This window comes from Aspergillus affinis (genome assembly GCF_023601865.1).
Source record: "Aspergillus affinis strain CMG 70 chromosome Unknown NODE_49_length_218823_cov_86_643632, whole genome shotgun sequence".
Classification (NCBI taxonomy): Eukaryota; Fungi; Ascomycota; class Eurotiomycetes; order Eurotiales; family Aspergillaceae; genus Aspergillus; species Aspergillus affinis.
This window is the reverse complement of record NW_026515830.1, coordinates 200,967-218,823: the sequence shown is the minus strand read 5'-3', so window position 1 is coordinate 218,823 and position 17,857 is coordinate 200,967. Positions and strand designations below refer to the sequence as shown.

The following is a 17,857-nucleotide window of genomic DNA, read 5'->3' as shown; positions in this document are numbered from 1 at the left end:
CGCAATGTTATTTTTATCTCCGTGTTTACGTTTTCACCTGTTTGCCCGGTTTTGGTTTTGTTTTTTCAAATAATTTTTTTTTTTACACCCCCCACCCCCCCCCCCCCCCCCCCCCCAAGCATTTTAAAGGTGATCCATGCTAACAAGGAGGTAGATGCGGATCTTTCTCCCTTAGCTGTTGGCAGTCTCGCTCTAGAAGGGAGAGTTTTCGCTCAAAACGACTGATGATTGAATGATGGCGTTGTTATTTTACCAACGGATACATTCGGGCTACTGGCATTTCCCTTGGCGTTACACAGCATTGCGGTCCAACCATTTTAAGATAATTTTACTAACTTCATCTCCCTAGTGATCTTTCTGTCCTTTTTTTTTTTTTTTTTTTATAGATTTCCACTAGACTGTGCGAGTGACGGCTTTCTGTCTTTTCGAAAGACCCTCACCTATTGCGATGATAATGTTTAACATGCTTGATGAAATTGTGTCTTCATTTGAGCATGCTTGTCTTTTTTTTTGGTTCCTTCATATCTTATGATTCTGATTTTGTTTTTGATTTCTTCTTGCTTTAATGTTTGCTTTGGTGCATTTCGGAGTTTCAAACGTATACAGCATTTGCCTTGTCTGTGTGTACGAGGCACTGTATATATTTATAGTCTTTTCGTTCGCATCCAAATGATTATCGGTGTCCAAAAAACAACAATACCTTTTAAATTTTATTATCAATAAATGTAGAAGAAATGTACCCTTTTCTGCGATTTTTTCACCTTGGCTTAGACACTGTTGACAACATACCAAATACCCTCGAAGACGACGTTGTCATCGCGTATGTGGCGAATGAGGTCGACTAACTTCTTGAATGCCCGCTTTGCGTTATATTTATCGATGCCGGGTGTATCGATAAACGCGTAACGTTGTGACTTGATGCTCGCCTGTACTATCTCACAATTGGATGTAGGATTAGCACCTGCGGTAGGTTTCAATTCCCTAGGCTTATATCCAAAAGACCCGTATCCCCAAGGCTTGTATTGGGTTCCAAAAGGCCCGCTTGGCGATGGTTCGATAGCCTCTGGCTGCTTGCTATATTTACGAAAAGGGTCGAAGATATCATCAATCAGTGTGGCTTTCCCGGCTTTAGGTTCACCCAGGGCAATGATTATACGGGTCTCTTCTTGGCCTTTGAGAATGGTAAGCTAATGTTCCATGGGAAGATCAGGGGCGCATACTTTCTTTAATGTCCCGAATGGCCTCGCGTGTTTCCGTACGATAGTCTTCTAGGATGTCCTTCTTGCAAAAGCACATGTTGTGAGACAATGCCTTCAGTATCTCGTGGACTGTGTTTGATATGCTTGAAAATGGTGGAATGGCCTTATGCAAGCCAAGTCATACAGGCAACCGTCAAATCTAGAGTCTAACTTCTCAGTGATGACGGGATCCTCATCCCGTCCAATCCTAGCTCAGTATACTGTATGGCCGAGAACTCTCGCCATTGTGAGCTTCACTACCATCACCATGATCGTTCGCTGGGAAAACCTCAGTGAAATTCTCAAAAAGTCGATTCCTCACCGTGGCCCCGAAGCAGTGCTCGGTTCCTATTAAGCGACGTGCAAGGCAATCCCTCCGTTCAATATGCTCGACAGATAGCCACGTGGTCTGCCCCAGCCTGATGTGTATCAACACACTCCACTGATATACCTTTTGCGATTTACGCTATACAATCATGGGGTGTACTGCATACAGTTTGATCCCCGAGAAGGCAAAAGGCACAGTTAATAAATAGTACTTTCAACGACCTCTGATGTCTCTTTCACCGCGGCTGGTCATTTTGAGCAAGGGGATACATGGCAATAGCCAGATTTAAGAAACATGCAATATCAATAAATTGGACGAAGTAAACTAACGAACATACAAACAGAAATAATTCAAAAAGGAGCACAAAATTTCTTCGAGTCTCGGACGGATTAAGCAACATTTCTCTTCAGCCCCTCATTTGAGTCTTTTGCCCCTCCAGCACAGCAGTCCGCCGCAGCTTTCATCAGATATGGTGAGCCCATGAAACCAGCTCGAACATTACTAAGCTTAGCTAATATTTTTTTCAGGCTGAGACTGCTCTTGATGATCTTCCAGTCGAGCTGAAAATTCTCATTTTGTTTCAAGTGCCAGACGGCGGCACGCTCAAATCTCTCGTGCATGCGTCACCCGGTTACCATCAAGTCTACCTCGCAGTGAGAAACCCACTGCTTAGACTCTTAGTGAAACGTCAATATAATGGATTTCTCGACCTGGCAGAGGCACTCACTGCTATACGGTCGAAAGGCGTGCGTTATGCCTACCAGGACGAGAAAGTAATTTGCTTGCTGGACAATTGGCGCCGCAGAAACGAGATCCGTCAGATCGGTCAATCCTCATCCAATCGACTAGACGAGCCTGACAGCCTCGAGGAAACGATAAAACTGTTACATTTTCATAAAATGCTGCGTTTCTTCCTCGAGGGCTTTTCAAACAACGCACCGAGGCCCCCATTTATCGAGCCTGTTCAATGGGAAAGGGAATACTTGCCTTTGTCCTTGTCGGTTTCTGAAAAGCGCCGTTTTCTCAGAGCGATATGCCGGTTCCAAATCCTGAAAAACATATTCGGGGAACCAGTCCAGTGTTTAGATCACCCGGAGTGTGACACGTGCGGGGACTGGGGCAAATACTGGCAATTAAAAGTCGATGATGTATCTGTAGACTCTGAGGTTGTTCGCGTGGAGGCTTATCATTTATTCTACGGTCCAATGCCCCTATGGGAACATGACGAACTGGGAAGCGTGTTTGGTTATCTCATTACCAAGATTGAGGGTATCGCCAAAGAGATAGCAAACGATTTACGACAGCTCAGCAAGAATACACCATGCGAATTCTTCTGGGACATCTTTGCCGAGGAACAGCGACTACCTGCAGGTTGTGATATAGATTCAGAAAGGGACCTTGTTCACTTCGACCAACATTACGAGGGACTGGCGGGACTAGGGCCGGAGTTCATATACCACATTCTCCATATGGACCGGCTATCCCGGCGTAATATCGTCTGCGTCAATACCAGAGGTTTCTGGCCGGGGCCGTTCATTGGATATGGGGTCGAGCTCTCGCAGTCCATTCAGTTCCCGTTCATCGACCCGGCGGATCGACTCGATTCTCCGAATTTTGAACAGTTCTGGTCTACTTTATTGCCTCTTGAGCAGCCTACTGTGGGTTGGAAGAAAGCATGGCTGCTGCCCCTCAGCCAGGGAGACAATCTTGACGATTCCATGAACCACGATCGAGAAAAGGACAAGGACTGGGATTGGAGTTACGCCCTTTGGGATGAGAGAAGGTTGAAGGAATGGAAAGCTCCATTAGTGGAGGAAGATGGTCCGTTTAATTCCCCTGGAAGGCGCATATCTTAAGTGCCTTGAGGCGATGGAAGGCTTTGCTTTCTAAAATCTATGGTCGTTGATACGAGCTCGTTATGCATGCAACTTGTTTCTTGTCACATCAGTCTCTCGAAATATCAATCGCTTGAATGATATTTAGAAATCAAGTTCATTTGTTCTTTGATGCGTTTTGATCACCGCAGTGGCCACCTACCACCTAGGACTTGTGCTCATCGTTCTTCTCATCTATAGTTGATTCAAATGGCAGGGGGTCACATGGCCAGCATGTGACCGAATGCCTTTCTCGTCGCGGCGACCGACAAGTTTCACCATCATCATCTTCATCAAAACAATCGACTGACATCGAGATTGACTAACCTCGACAGGGCCCACCAGGCACTAAATTCCCAAATCGCCATAATGTTTGAAATGGCGTGATGGACCCTCGACAAGGAAAGGCAGGCGTGGCCGGCCGCTTTGGACCAGCGCTAACTCAGTCCATCCTCCCGCTATCCCCTTGCGGAAAACCACGATGAAGCCTTGAGATGAATAGATGAAGGTAAGCGATCCTTTCACTCACCCCGGTCCTTGGCTCTCTTCTGCACTCCCTGTTAGCCGCGTTTGCAAATGAACTCTCCGGCACCGCCTCTGTCGTGATTTCTCGCTTTTCTTTTTCTTTGGCCTCGTGTCTGTCTTTTTCCTCGGAGCCCCCCTACCGGCTGGCCTAATGTCAATTGTCCACAGTGGAACGGGTGGGTCGACCTTACAATGTACCTAGCCGTGGTGGGTCGCCGGGACACGGTCAGCCCTATCTTGCGACAGTCAATCTTTTCTTGAAAAATTGTTGCCTATGCTCGAAGCGCCAGAGCAGAAGAAGCTCCTACGCTTCCAGAAGGGGAGCCAGGCCACCGGTCCGCAAGATATACAGAAAGGCCCGCCAACAGTGGCCAAGATATGAACCACAGTGGGGTAAAATGAAGAGCAGGCATACCAAGCAACTAGTTCCAGTCCAGCAGTCTGGGCATGGCACCAAGACGCCAACACGGACCTAGATCCAATCAGTCAGTCCCCGACCTGCTCCCTGCAATATCGAACCCGCGTACAGGGCGCCGAGGTGGCATTGTCAGGGTACACGGAATAGAATCAAACATGGTGGGTTGCCCATCGCATGGCAAAATGGCGCTATGCCTGCGTGTGGTGAGGATGGTGAAGCTCCGCGGGCCAATGCAGATGAAGCTCCTCGCAGCCGACAATCCTGCCCCCAGCTGGCTGATTCGTGATTGGCCCGATTGGAGTATATTTGCACTTCCGTCCTAAAATCACGACATCGCCTAGCCGCATGGCTCTGGCGCTGTAAATCACTTTTTCCTCGACCGCGAGGAACCATTTTCCTTTGTCGAGATGTAGCATATAAGAGATTGGGCGTTTTCCTTCCGCTTATTTTCGTGGACATGACACCTGCTTCTTTCTCGATATTTTCTTGACTGTTTGCTTCATTAGAATAGGTGCTTACGGCGCGTGTCGTCTGTCAAACGAATCGGAGGCCGAGAGCGCCAATAAATCTGATCGGTCATGTCGAATAGCAAATCTTCCAAGATCGGTCATGGCCTGGCCAAAGTCTTGGGTATCGATCCGAACAGCAACCAGAGCTCCAGCACCCGCCTTGATTCCATAGAGGATGTCCATTCTCTCACTTATGTCGAGCCTGAACCGACTGCAGGTGACTGGATTCGGGAGCACGCCCCTACGACTCGCGACGCCATTCAATATGTCTACAATTTGTTCCCATTCCTACATTGGATTCTGAGTTACAACCTACAATGGCTCATTGGGGACTTGGTTGCCGGTACGCTACCTTCTCTTAATCTACACGTAGTACGAAACTAAGACTCCTAGGCATCACTGTCGGTGCTGTTGTCGTTCCCCAGGGTATGGCGTATGCCATCCTTGCTGAACTACCCCCCGAGTATGGCCTGTACACCTCGTTCATGGGGGTTCTGATATACTGGTTCTTTGCCACATCAAAAGATATTACGATTGGAGTACGTGTTTCTTGCCACCCTTTTCCCGCCCGGGCGTTCACAACTGACTGTTTCAGCCCGTGGCTGTCATGTCTACTTTAGTTGGCGGTATTATCATAAGCACACAGGAAAAGCACCCCGAGATAGAGGCCACCGACATCGCATCCGCGTTGGCCATCATCTGTGGCGCCATCGTCGTCTTTCTGGGCTTCATTCGATTCGGTTTCATTGTGGATTTCATCCCGCTGCCAGCTATCACGGCGTTTATGACAGGTTCCGCCATCAACATCTGCGTTGGACAGGTGAAGACATTGCTAGGAGAGACTGCCAAATTCTCGACGCGCGGTGCGACATACCGAGTCATAATAGATACCCTCAAACACTTGCCGACCGCCAAGATGGATGCAGCCATGGGCGTGACCGCACTGGCCTTGCTGTATGCTATTCGGTTCGCCTGCAATTTTGCGGCGCGCCGAAAGCCTCATCGCGCGAAGCTTTTCTTTTTCATCTCGACTCTTCGCACGGCCTTTATCATTTTGTTCTATACCATGATCAGCGCTGCCGTCAATCTACACCGGCGTGATGATCCGGCCTTCAAAATTCTCGGCACGGTACCGCGAGGCTTCACTCATGCCAGAGTACCTCGCGTTGATTCTGAAATCATATCCTCATTTGCCAATGAGATTCCGGGTGCAGTCATTGTGCTCCTGATCGAGCATATCGCGATCTCGAAGTCGTTCGGTCGAGTCAATAATTACACCATCAATCCCTCGCAGGAATTTATCGCCATCGGCATCACTAATCTCCTGGGTCCTTTCTTGGGCGCTTATCCCGCTACAGGATCCTTCTCGCGGACGGCTATTAAGGCTAAGTCCGGTGTACGCACACCACTAGCGGGTGTCATCACGGCAATTGTCGTTCTCCTGGCTATCTACGCCCTTCCAGCCGTTTTCTTCTATATCCCTAGTGCTTCTCTCGCGGGTGTTATTATCCACGCCGTCGGAGACCTGATCACTCCGCCCAGCGTTACTTACCAGTTCTGGCGTGTTGCGCCCATTGATGCTCTCATCTTCCTGGGAGGTGTCATTATCATCATCTTCACTGAGATTGAAATCGGAATCTATTGCACTATTAGTGTCGCGGCCGCCGTTCTCCTATTCCGTCTCGCAAAGGCTCGGGGCCAGTTCTTGGGCCGCGTGAGAGTCCATTCCGTCATTGGCGACCACCTCCTTACCAACGACGAAGACCCTCATTCCATCTCGCCCAGGACTATATATCTGCCTATCACCCACTCGGACGGATCGAACCCAGATATCACAATTGAACAGCCGTCTCCCGGAATCTTCATCTACAGACTGTCTGAAGGTTTCAACTACCCCAACGCAAACCACTACACAGACGAATTGGTAAATCATATATTCAAGACTACTCGACGAACGACGCAGAACATTTACGAAAACCCGGGAGACAGACCCTGGAACGACCCTGCTCCGCGCCGCAGCAAAGCCAAGGCTAACATCGACACCACCTCGAACCTACCCACCCTGAAGGCCATTATCCTCGACTTTTCCTCCGTCAATAATGTCGACGTCACTTCTGTGCAGAACCTCATCGACGTGCGGAATCAGCTGGATCGTTATACCACCCCGGATAAGGTTCAATGGCATTTCGCTCATATCAACAACAAATGGACGAAACGAGCTCTTGTAGCAGCAGGCTTCGGATTCCCCCCATCTGTCTCTAATACCGACGGCGTCGAGCAGTCTTGGAAGCCTATATTCTCGGTCGCAGACGTCGGCGGAAGTCCCGAGCTCGTCACTAACCAGCGGAACCCAGATCTAGAGTCGGGATCTGATGTGGACAATACCTTATCCTCGAAACAATATCCTCAGGCCACGGAGCGGAGTATTGAAAGCCAAAGCTTCGGCATCGAGAAGACACAGTCATCAGAAGACGGATCTACAGTCGCAGAGCGTCGGGGGAATGCAAACACTCGCAAGCGAATTCCCGGGACGATGGCCGTGGTAGAGGGAATTAATCGACCATTTTTCCACGTCGATATCACGAGCGCCGTCCAAAGCGCTGTGGCCAATTTCCATCTCTCTTCTGGGTCCGAGTTTCAAGATGCGCCCAAGTAAATTTATTTCGCTTTGAATTCATTTTTACCTCGCATGCTGGGAAGGTCATCTCTTGGAGTGAATGAGATTACATGGTGTTTTCCTTTTTGTTTAGATATCCTATCGTTACTCCTGTCTTGTTATTCCCGGGACTGAGTCGCTCGTTTTGTTTAATTAATGAAGGACTGCAGCCGTAGATCACTGCGCCAGATTGTCGAACTCGGGGGTGAAAATGCTGAACTGGATACCCCTGTCTTAAGCTGAATTATGATTTATTTTTATTGTGCTCGTATAATCCGTACCTTGTCGGTCACAATTTAGTCCTCTCCGCTGCTTTCTCGCTCATTTTTTCATTCTACCAAGAGCTACCTATACGATGTCTACGGTCAACCCGACCTGGGATATGCATCCTAGGAAAAACTAGATACTCGGACACGGAGCTCGACTGTAATCTACACTCTCGTATCCGTGAATGTTTTCAGCGCGTGATTCGAATTCGTGTCCGAGCAAGTCCGAATACGTCCGAGTTCTAATTCTAGCTGTGATGTGAAATCAATTGAATCCAATGTATTCCAATTTGGTCTGCCTCTATCCAATCCAATAATAATACAATTTAGTACAACACAACATACCCATCTATACGCCTGCTGCTACATACATGTAGAGCTCCTCACCTCTCGGAATGGAATCCTTCGTCTCGTCTCATCTCATCTAAACCAACCAACTAGGAACATACCCCCCACCAACCTATCCTATTATTTCTTCCCTCCGACCTTCCTCGTATAAGGCCACACTCTGAAGATATAATACAACACCACAGCCCCAAACACATTGAACACGAAATAAGCCCAAAAGATCCCATAATTCCGCCAACGGTCATCCCACGAGATATCCCGACCGGCAAGGTACTGATCTGCGACCCTCAGGGAGCAGTACTGGCATTCCTGCGTGGCGTTGGGGTTGTAGAGCTCTCCGGGCGCAGCTTTGAGGTACTCAGCTAGATAGGCACCGCAGGTTTGTCCGGAAGGGGGGTTGAAAGTGTTAAGTTCTCGGTCCGAACAGTGGATAGAGCGACCGTGGAGAGCGGCACCACTGATCCCAGCAATGTAGTATGTTAAGGGGGACACGCGGTGCATGAAGATCCAGAAGCCCGGGAGAGCAGAGGGCGGTTGCATGACTCCGTTGAAGATAAGAGACATACCGAACCCAAGGACGGCGAGCATGCCTCCAAGAGCGGGGTCTGGGAGGGCGGAGATGACGAGTTGCGCGAAGCTGGAGGCGAAGATGTAGAATTGGACCACGAAGAGGAGGACCAGGCCTTGGCGTTGGGGTTCTTGGGAGGCGCCGAATACGGCGAAGTAGAAGCAGGCCCAGGAGCAGACGCCGAGGATGATTTGCCAGGGAAGTTCGGCGAGGATCTGTGCGAGGATGAAGACTTTCCAGGAATAGGTTCGGGATGGTCGTTCGCGGACCTCGTAGAGGGCTCGTTGGGTAACGAATTTGGGCATGATCCTGGTTGGTTTGGTCAGTTTCTGTCGTCCATGATTGCTAAGGCAGATAACTTACTGGTTGACCAAGGTAGAGAAAATCGTACAGAGAAGGAAAAGACTGAACAGCACGTTCTGAAACCCTTGCTGAGAGTTGTCTGCTTTCCAGAACGAGAAACCGATGAAGAGGCCGGAAATAATTCCCAGTACGAATTTCGCAAGAATGTACTCCGGTTGGCGGTAGTATTGTTGGAAGACTCGCTTGGTCACATAGTAGAATTGACTGGTGATGGGCATTGCGAACTCGCCAGTGCTTGCTTCGTCAGACTCTGTCACCTTCGGGGACTCTTGCTGAGCAATGCGGTCCAGTTCTGCGAGCACTTCGTTTCGTTGGGAGCTGTTATTCCACGTCTCTACCCAATCCTTCGAGCTCTGGCCCGAAGCTCCTGCACCTATTATTTCTAACATATATTCGGCAGGCTACAAAGAGTTTCATTAGCCACGATGGTACAGAGAACGAGAGGTCAAGTTAGAAAGTTTACATTTTCAGTTTGCTCGCAGTGTCTTGCTCCGTTGCTTTCAAAGTAATCCAGCAAGGCCCGCGATTGCTCACCAATGTCCCCAAAATAGACAGTCTTGCCGCCTTTCGCAAGGAAGAGAAGCCGATCGAATTCTTGAAACAGCAAGGCGCTTGGCTGATGGATTGTGGCCAAAACCGCTTGTCCGTTATCAGCAAGCTTTCTCAAGAACTTGCAAATCGCCCATGAGCTCTGTGAATCAAGACCACTAGTGGGTTCGTCCAGGAAGATAAGTAGAGCAGGCTTGGCAGCAAGCTCAACACCGATAGTAAGTAATTTCCGTTGCTCGACGTTGAGGCCTTCTCCGGGATTTCCGACCACCGATTCAGCAAAATCTTCCATGTCGAGCATCCGGATCACATCTTCAACGAATGCAAATTTCTCCCGCGTTGGAACGGACGCAGGTTGACGTAGGGCAGCGCTGAATTGAAGAGCTTCACGGACAGTTGAGGTTTCCAGGTGGAGGTCCTGTTGTTGCACGTAACCTGCCTTTCGTGGAAAGCTGGCATCGAGACCTTTGCCATTGACCAGCATTTCACCGCTTATAACTCCAAGGGTCGCACGCTGAGCGAGTACGTCGAGAAGGGTAGTTTTGCCGGCTCCGGATACACCCTGGAATAGAAAATATTAGTATCAATTGTTTGACGGGTGGGATTTCAGGGAGAAGCGGGTACCATAAGTGCAGTGAGAGTTCCTGGTTTCACCCATCCGTTTACATCATCTAGCAGTCTCCTCGTGCCATCTTTGACTGGAATATCGTAGCATAGCTCTTTCCATGTGAAGATGTCAGTTTGCTTTGCTAGATGGGCAGTTTCAGTTTCATGCTCTTTCTCTGCGGATCCGGCGGAGGTGGCCATGGATCCTTTTTCAGGCCCGGTAGATTCAATGTCGTCATTTTTGAGGTACGCGGGCACCTTCCCTGGACGGAATACAAGTGCCTCTGGTTTGGATGAGAGGCCGGGGCTGAGCTCGGTGATGACCAGATATAGAGTATTGAAGAATATCAGAAAGGCAATGAGAATGCCATAGTTCCTCCAGATATGACTGTAATAGTACTGGTAGTTTTGGCCAATGAACTCGTCACCGGAAACAAAACGCTCTCCTGCAACTGCACCCACAGCAGAACAGACAAAAGACGTTCCGTTCAACGAAGGGTAGCTAGGAACAAATTGGCTGCATTCAAAATTGCGGCCGTGGAATTCATTGGAAATGATCCCTTCAAAGGCGTAGTAAATGGGATTGATCCATCTGATCCAGCCAAACCAAGGGTGCATATAGGGCTGGGGGATCGTAAACCCAGTGTAAACAGCCATGCAGATGATGATAATTCCAGCCAATGCCATGGCTTGCCCAATGGTCTTTGTCATCGCACCCAAAGTCCTAAACACGCCAGACATTGTTACGACGGCCGTGATCAAGAACATGATAAAGATGAAAAACTGCGAGGGCTCCCGTCTAAGATTGGCCATAAAATAGAGTATGAGACTGAAGATGAAGCACCGGAAAAGCTTGATGGGAAAGTCCAAGATAATGCTGGCCAATGATTCTGTGAACGGGTGGACAAAGGCATAAGCGGCCTGTTTTTCGACAATTGGTCGTTGGCTATACAGTTGCATGATCTCGTTGACAGTGATAAGCGCATTCATCAACACGCCAAAGTAAAGCACCGCGCCTTTCTGAAAAAAACCATCGGTGCTATTTGGGGTGTTGTAAAAGATGGAGCCAATGATCAATGATAAGATAATTTGAACAATCGCGGTAGCCATCGTGGCAGGAAGATCATTTCTTGTTCGTTGATAGGCTCTTCTGAGGCAAAGCCTGAATTGCATCGGGACCGAAAGCAGGTAGGGGCTTCGCTCTCGAACATGTTTGGCTTGCTCTGCCTGCTTTCTAGCATTGAAAGACTCTTCGTGATGGCCATTGACGGGAAAGTCTTGCTTGTGTTTTTTTATTCTGGACTGCAGAGCATGATATTCCGGGCTTTGTCTCCAGTAGGATTCAAACTCTGCCGCGCTCCGAGGAACCTTGTGTTTCATCTCTGGCCGAGCAACGCGTTCAATAGGATTGGTTATGGAGGTCAGGAAGTCACCACTAACCTGACGGAGAGGTCGCTCCCAGCCCATGTCTTCAAAGTACTGCACTGCCCGTTCACATGGACCATAAAAGATTTCACGACCCTCATACAGGACGATGACTTGATCAAAGAGATCATACATTGATTGAGAGGCCTGGTAAACTGCTACTGCATGGCAGGAACCCCCGAGGTCGGCAGAGAGCCGAAGGGCTTTAACGAATTCCAGGGCCGTGGCAGCATCCAGACCCCGTGTGCTATTATCCCATGCGCCGATTGGGGCGTGTGATAAGGCCATCTCCGCAATACTGTTGAAATTTTAGTAACCGGCATCTATGGAAATCATTTTTGACTGCAGCAGCCACTCACCTCACTCGCTTCCTTTCACCTCCGCTGACCCCTCGAACAAAATCATTTCCGACTTTGGTATTATACGTGTGTGACAAACCGAAGAATGCCATGATTACCAGGACCATGATTTTCACATATTCCTCTCGGCTGTATCCGTTGATTCGATTTCGGGGAGCCCTTGCGTGGGCAGCAAACTCAAGGGTCTCGCCGACCGTCAGGTGTGGGAAATGCTTGTCAACTTCTTGGTTGTAGAGAATTTCTCCCCGATATTCCTTTATCATGCGCGTGAATGGGACACCCTTGTATTGGGTATCACTTGATGGGTCCAGGTCCAATCCATTCAAATGACCAGATATTGATTTGAGAAACGTGGAACAGCCACTTCCGGGACGTCCTAGGACAAGCAGCAGCTCGCCACTGTCCAGCAAGCCGTCGAAACTGTTCAATATTGTTCTCCTCTGGTTACGCGGTTGTTGTACCATTGTCGCAAGTTTCGCAAAGGGGAGCATGAGAGTGGAGAGGACGGTTTGTTGAATATGTAGCGAAGAGCCGGAGCCGGAGACCGTCAGATTTTCGAACAACACTCCCCGGCTACGGGCTCCGACCTCCTCGGTATCAAAGGAACGAATTATCTTCTTCGCCCATTCGTGAGGGTTGAACTGGGGGTTCGTGGGGTCTAACGATGCGTCGTCCACCTCAAACTCCTCAGGAACGGAGGCCCGCTGCTGGATGTTTGTCGCTATCCGAGCGACGGCTTCCCGATCCTGGTTTGTGATAAGGCTAGAGGCAGTCTGCGTTCTTGTCAATCGGAGGTTAAGGTTTTCCTCGGTAGGCTGCTCGCTGATGCCTTGCGCCATGGTGCGGAGGAAGTTCACGAGCCGCCACTAAAACAATGGAGAATGAATGTCGTAGATGCAAAACGCAGAAAGAAGGTGTAGGATGTCCATTCAGGCAAGTAATATAGAGAAGTCCCAATCAACCCTTAATGTATCCCTCTCGTTTAGGGGCTGGCTGTTGGTATAAAATATGCTTAACCGCCATTACGTACGCATAATGTATACATCTACCCGCTTGGAAGCAATCCACAGTTGTTCGGATATTCGCAGATCCGGGACTTCTGGAACGAACTTATGCAGTCCGCATCTATGAATCCATTTTGCAGTCTGTTCTAAAGGTATGACCGGGGATCGGCAGACGTATCTCCGACGATTTCATGTTGGATACCCACAATACCAAGCTTGCCTTGGTTCAGTATCCTCACAACCATTGAAAGCAAACCAGCAATAGTTTACCTCCAGTTTAATCGGGAGTGGAAGTCTGATCTCTTTCTGGCCCATCAGATGCCATGGCGCTAACTGATTGACCCACTCCGCTTCATAGGCATGGCTGATTGGCTAGTCGGTATCTTTGAGCACCGAACCACCGACCGTGCTTTAAATACCTCCGATGCGAACAAAGTTTGACATAAGTCCGACTGTAGTTGCAGCATGAACATCATCGGCCCTATCCCCTCCAGAGTAGAGGATGAGGCTGCGAGCTCTTTCCGTTCGTTGACGTGGAATCGAACAAGGACTTTATATTAGTCGATTTGAAGTACGTACAAGGGGAATAAGAACAAGGTCGCGTCGGTGTTGGTCACCAAACACTCTACCTCCGCGTCGCTTAACACGCGTAAAGACGGAGATATCGGTCGTAGGGCTCCCCAGTGTCAAGTCACGGTAGCCCAGGCCATGTAGTAGATGCTTCAGAGTGGAACCTGCTGCCAATTGTGACTATATCAGCAATTCGTTCCCGTCGAGCCACATCATTTCCATCATCCCCATCACTGCGACTGGGTCCTCTTCTGGATTCGGCAAAGGTATTGCACGGTTTATGTTGGGCACAAGACTATGCAAACTTTCTTTTTGGTCATTATCGGGCTGCATAAAACGGTCGGAGCGTGTGGGAACTCCGTTTGTCTGCTGTGGATCCCGAGGACTAGCATGCAACGGCAATTCCCATGTACGGCCCGGCATCAAAATTATGTTCTCTTCAAGGGAGTCGGATGGGCTGCCTTTATTAGATGGTGAGGTGGTCCGGCGTTTGGGCCGTGCTCCGAGTGGATATGATTCAAGCGTTCCGGCCAGAATGTAACCTGGGTCAAATAGGACAATTGATTCCATAACCTGCGGCAGATTGGTTACCATGAAGGATTCTGCCTGGCGTTTAGGGCAAACTGATGCCGGAGGACTGGGGATTGGTATTGTCCATTCGCCTAAAACACGTTGTTCTTGCAAAAATTGTTCGATATCTTTGTTTGATAGCCCCACAGATTTCATATCGGCCTGTAATACGTCCCACTTGAGTTAAAAGTCAGCAATCCTTTCTTTTCTTTTCTTTTTGGTTTCCGTTTCAGGCTAGACTCCAAGTAGTTATCACCTACCATTGACTTAACGGGGGCCCAAAACCTCCTTGATTGGTTGAGCAAGTGCAAGTTGGAGAGAAGCCGTATTCTTAGGAGACGAAAAGCAGGGCTCTGATAGCTTCTTGATGCTTCGCTACGGCTTTGAACAGCTTCCACATATTTCAGATAAACTGAACTTGATAACAATGAACAGTATGCGACAAAGGGTGGCAAGGCTGATCGAAAGGGATGTCGAGTGGAAATGCAATTCGTGAAGAGATCTGAAACCCGATTGATATGCTGGGTCGCAATTTGAGAGCACGGTTGAACATGCACTTTAGTCCATGGCTCCTGTTTTTGCAGGAACCTAACCATCGCTAGGTGCGGAAGAATACGGCAAAGATGATAGATCGCTTGCAGTGAAACAATGTCATCAAATTCCGACTCCCTGTCGCAACTTCGGCCGTCAAAATCCTTGTACTGTGGCGGGAAGGTTTCGTAGAGGCGGCAAACATTGGTATCTAGGTTGGCCAACGTTACCAACTGCGCTCCGGGATCTGCACTATTATCAAGCCCATGGACGAATTGTCTGATTTTCAACCTGACTAGTTGTCAGAATCCAATTAGCTCTAAGCTAGGAACAGCCTTACGCACCAGATCTCTACGAGCCTCATGATATTTCCACGAAGATCACTAGCCAGAAGAATTTCTGGACGTTGGGGGAGAATATCCTCTCGTGCTGAGAGCTGATCCTCCAGCACCAAATTGAAGGAAGCAACAGTCTCGTCATCGTTGAGCAGACATCGACATGTCATTGCGATCCAGAAACATGATTGCTTCAGCTCGCTAGCTTCACCAACAGGCAAGCGGGGGCTACGAACCGCCACTTGCTGGGCGGATCGCATTGCATTATCTATCCAATAAATCAGTTAATCGGAGCCACCGATGGCAGATTAAGTAGAATTCAGGCACTCACTAGCAGTTTCTTTGAGACTATGCGCCTTACCTGTGGCGCACCAGTAAGCTGCAAGATTGTAGAAAGTCTGGACCGTCTCCAGTGTTGGACGAAAGACCTGCTTGGCAGCCACATTGGCTCGTTCGGCCCACAGTTCCGACGGTGGCCTCGTTCTCAGCGGTCCCGAGGGCTCGTCAACCAGATGCCGTTGGCTTGCCGTCTTTGATTCCAGCAACAGCAGAGCTATAGAAAATATCGAATCGCGCACAAAGGTTGATATAGTGCCTTCGATGTATTGCCGCTTCACGCGCGGTTGGTGACAGATGAAACTTGACGGGATAAAAAGCGAAAAATAAGAATCAAGCACCATGAGACTATTTAACTCGGTGGCAAGATGACCATTTTTGAGCACCGATGATGTTCCTTTGCTCGATCCGGGATTGTGTGATGGATGCTCGACCAGCTGTTTTCTGCGGGTAGGCGGAAAGCTGCAGTCGAAACCGAGACGTCGGCATCGCTGGCAAGTGGGAATTTCCCGAGAACATTTACGCTGGAAGTAGATCAGTAATCGGTCCCAGGTCTGATTAGAATGAACTCTACCTTGAAAGATCGACAGCGCGTACAAGCTACAGGATGCAGGTTCATCTTGATCGAGGGTCGACGACAAACAAGCAATAAGATGAATGACTGTTTCGGCCAAGTCGCTACCTAACCGAATGGGGGCGGTCCCGCTGCCACCTGAGGCTACAAGGTTTATCCATACCGCTTGCTTTTTGTGATGAAATACACAGGGGAAGGAGGGCAGAATGACACTATATCGACTACACGCACGTAGCCTACTAAGGAGCGAATGTCTTTAGAATGATAGGGCTCTTAATTCTCTTGCATAACGATTCTCTTCTTCTCTCTTCCTAACTATAGATAAAGGGGTAAGTTCCTCAGGGGTTCGAGTGTGCGGGCCAAGCCGCTACCTAGATCACGTAATCTCATGGATTCGCAGTTATCACTTAAGAGGTCAGGTCACCTGTATTCACTTCAGCAAGCAATGCTAATAGTCAGTGAATTGCCTTCTTGATCACGAAATAGTTAGTTCCTCCAATTATCTAGCTACTGTCTAGCATGATATATCTATTATAGCCCTCACATTAGAGTAGAGGGGTTATTAGGGGTAAGAAGCGATATATTTTGACCGAGATAGTCACGAGTATCTTCAATCCAAGCAAAATATTCAGATATGTCTCGTTTAGGTAAAGTCATCAAAATTTACGTGTCTACCCACTCGACTCCCAAGCAGCTATAAGCAGGCTACAACATGCAGGATCTGGACCAGGTCAGGCAATAGCTGCTAATATACGCACGGCCGCTCAGGACCTGCTATCTAGGGGCCAAGATCCGAGAATTCAATGGGTCTCAGGAGATGCAGGTATAGAAGGAAACGAAAGGGCAGATCAAGCGGCAAAACAAGCTGCAACGCAAACACCGGGATCAGGCTGCACAGAGACCTCACTAGCATTTACTCGCAGAACCCGTACAGAGGCGTTGAGAATAAACAGACAACACTGGCTAGAGAATAGTCTTAACCAGAGATCACGATCGACACAGAGAACCTATAGATCTGGAAGAGGCTGGCAACTGGATCCTATAGCAGCAACAGCTACTAAAGGCCTAGCTAGCCGACACTTCCAGATGAAGGTAGGACATGCAGCTATCGGATCATATCTACACCGCATAAAATCTCGGGAAAGAGCGACCTGCCAAAACTGCCAAGCTCCTAGGGAGACAGTCTCTCATATACTAGTCAGCTGCAGGCAATGGCTCCGGCAACGAGAGGTGCTATATACAGTTCTAGATAGAGCGGGAATAGCAAGGCCTTCTGTACAAGAAAACCACCCGGAAAGCAGGTTCTTTGGGGAGCCTAAAGCTACTAAAGCCCTACTGGACTTTTTAGCTAATACAGACGTGGCCCTTCCCGGAGGTCAATACCAGAAGGATCAACACAGAGCAGAGAAAGACAATGAATGGGGCCTAGAAGCCCTAGAGGAAGCTGAACGAGCTGGAGAAGGCTAACAGGAAGGGTAGTCTGGGCACGCCTAGGCTATACCCATCCTGCTAAAATCCCAAGGAGAGCAAGCACGCTCAAAAGCCCTGCGCAAGAAGGCGGTATGGGGCGAGGAAAAGGAACAGAATGTATTTAAAACGAAGGGATAGCCCTAGGAACTGATAGGGGCCTGAGGACTAGTCTCAGGCCGACGACACACGGTCTGTCATAGCCCCAGGGGCTCGGTATGGACAATAAACAAACTTGATTAAATAATAATAAGTGTCTAGTTACCCTACCTAACCTCAAAACAACTCTAACCGATCCAAGATCCGCGCTAACAACTAGAAAACCAGTCCTCCAGGAAAGGCGCCTATGCCTAGGAGTCAGAACACAAGAAGCAACAAAACCACTGTTCTGACTACCGCCTGACTCGATTGGCGCCGCAGTGTCGTAAAATTGGGTAG

At 48.9% G+C, this 17,857-nt stretch overlaps 4 protein-coding genes across 4 annotated transcripts; 2 read left to right on the top strand and 2 right to left on the bottom strand.

Moving 5' to 3' along the window:
- Window positions 1–767: 767 nt before the first annotated feature.
- Window positions 768–1,296, bottom strand: KD926_007884 (uncharacterized protein; the record flags this gene model as incomplete). Its single annotated transcript, XM_053100780.1, has 2 exons — window positions 768–1,171; window positions 1,221–1,296. The coding sequence occupies 2 exons, from the start codon at window positions 1,294–1,296 to the stop codon at window positions 768–770; spliced, it is 480 nt and encodes a 159-aa protein (XP_052955649.1).
- A 739-nt stretch (window positions 1,297–2,035) lies between these two features.
- Window positions 2,036–3,422, top strand: KD926_007883 (uncharacterized protein; the record flags this gene model as incomplete). The annotated part of the gene is made up of 2 exons (XM_053100779.1): window positions 2,036–2,038; window positions 2,094–3,422. The coding sequence occupies 2 exons, from the start codon at window positions 2,036–2,038 to the stop codon at window positions 3,420–3,422; spliced, it is 1,332 nt and encodes a 443-aa protein (XP_052955648.1).
- Window positions 3,423–4,961: 1,539 nt separating this feature from the next.
- Window positions 4,962–7,548, top strand: KD926_007882 (SLC26/SulP family anion transporter; the record flags this gene model as incomplete). The annotated part of the gene is made up of 3 exons (XM_053100778.1): window positions 4,962–5,235; window positions 5,286–5,431; window positions 5,488–7,548. The coding sequence occupies 3 exons, from the start codon at window positions 4,962–4,964 to the stop codon at window positions 7,546–7,548; spliced, it is 2,481 nt and encodes an 826-aa protein (XP_052955647.1).
- Window positions 7,549–8,282: 734 nt separating this feature from the next.
- Window positions 8,283–15,722, bottom strand: KD926_007881 (uncharacterized protein; the record flags this gene model as incomplete). Its single annotated transcript, XM_053100777.1, has 10 exons — window positions 8,283–9,039; window positions 9,094–9,494; window positions 9,557–10,204; window positions 10,267–11,971; window positions 12,033–12,898; window positions 13,616–13,770; window positions 13,945–14,353; window positions 14,437–14,998; window positions 15,052–15,310; window positions 15,374–15,722. 10 exons carry the CDS (start codon window positions 15,720–15,722, stop codon window positions 8,283–8,285), a joined length of 6,111 nt encoding a protein of 2,036 aa, XP_052955646.1.
- Window positions 15,723–17,857: the final 2,135 nt, after the last annotated feature.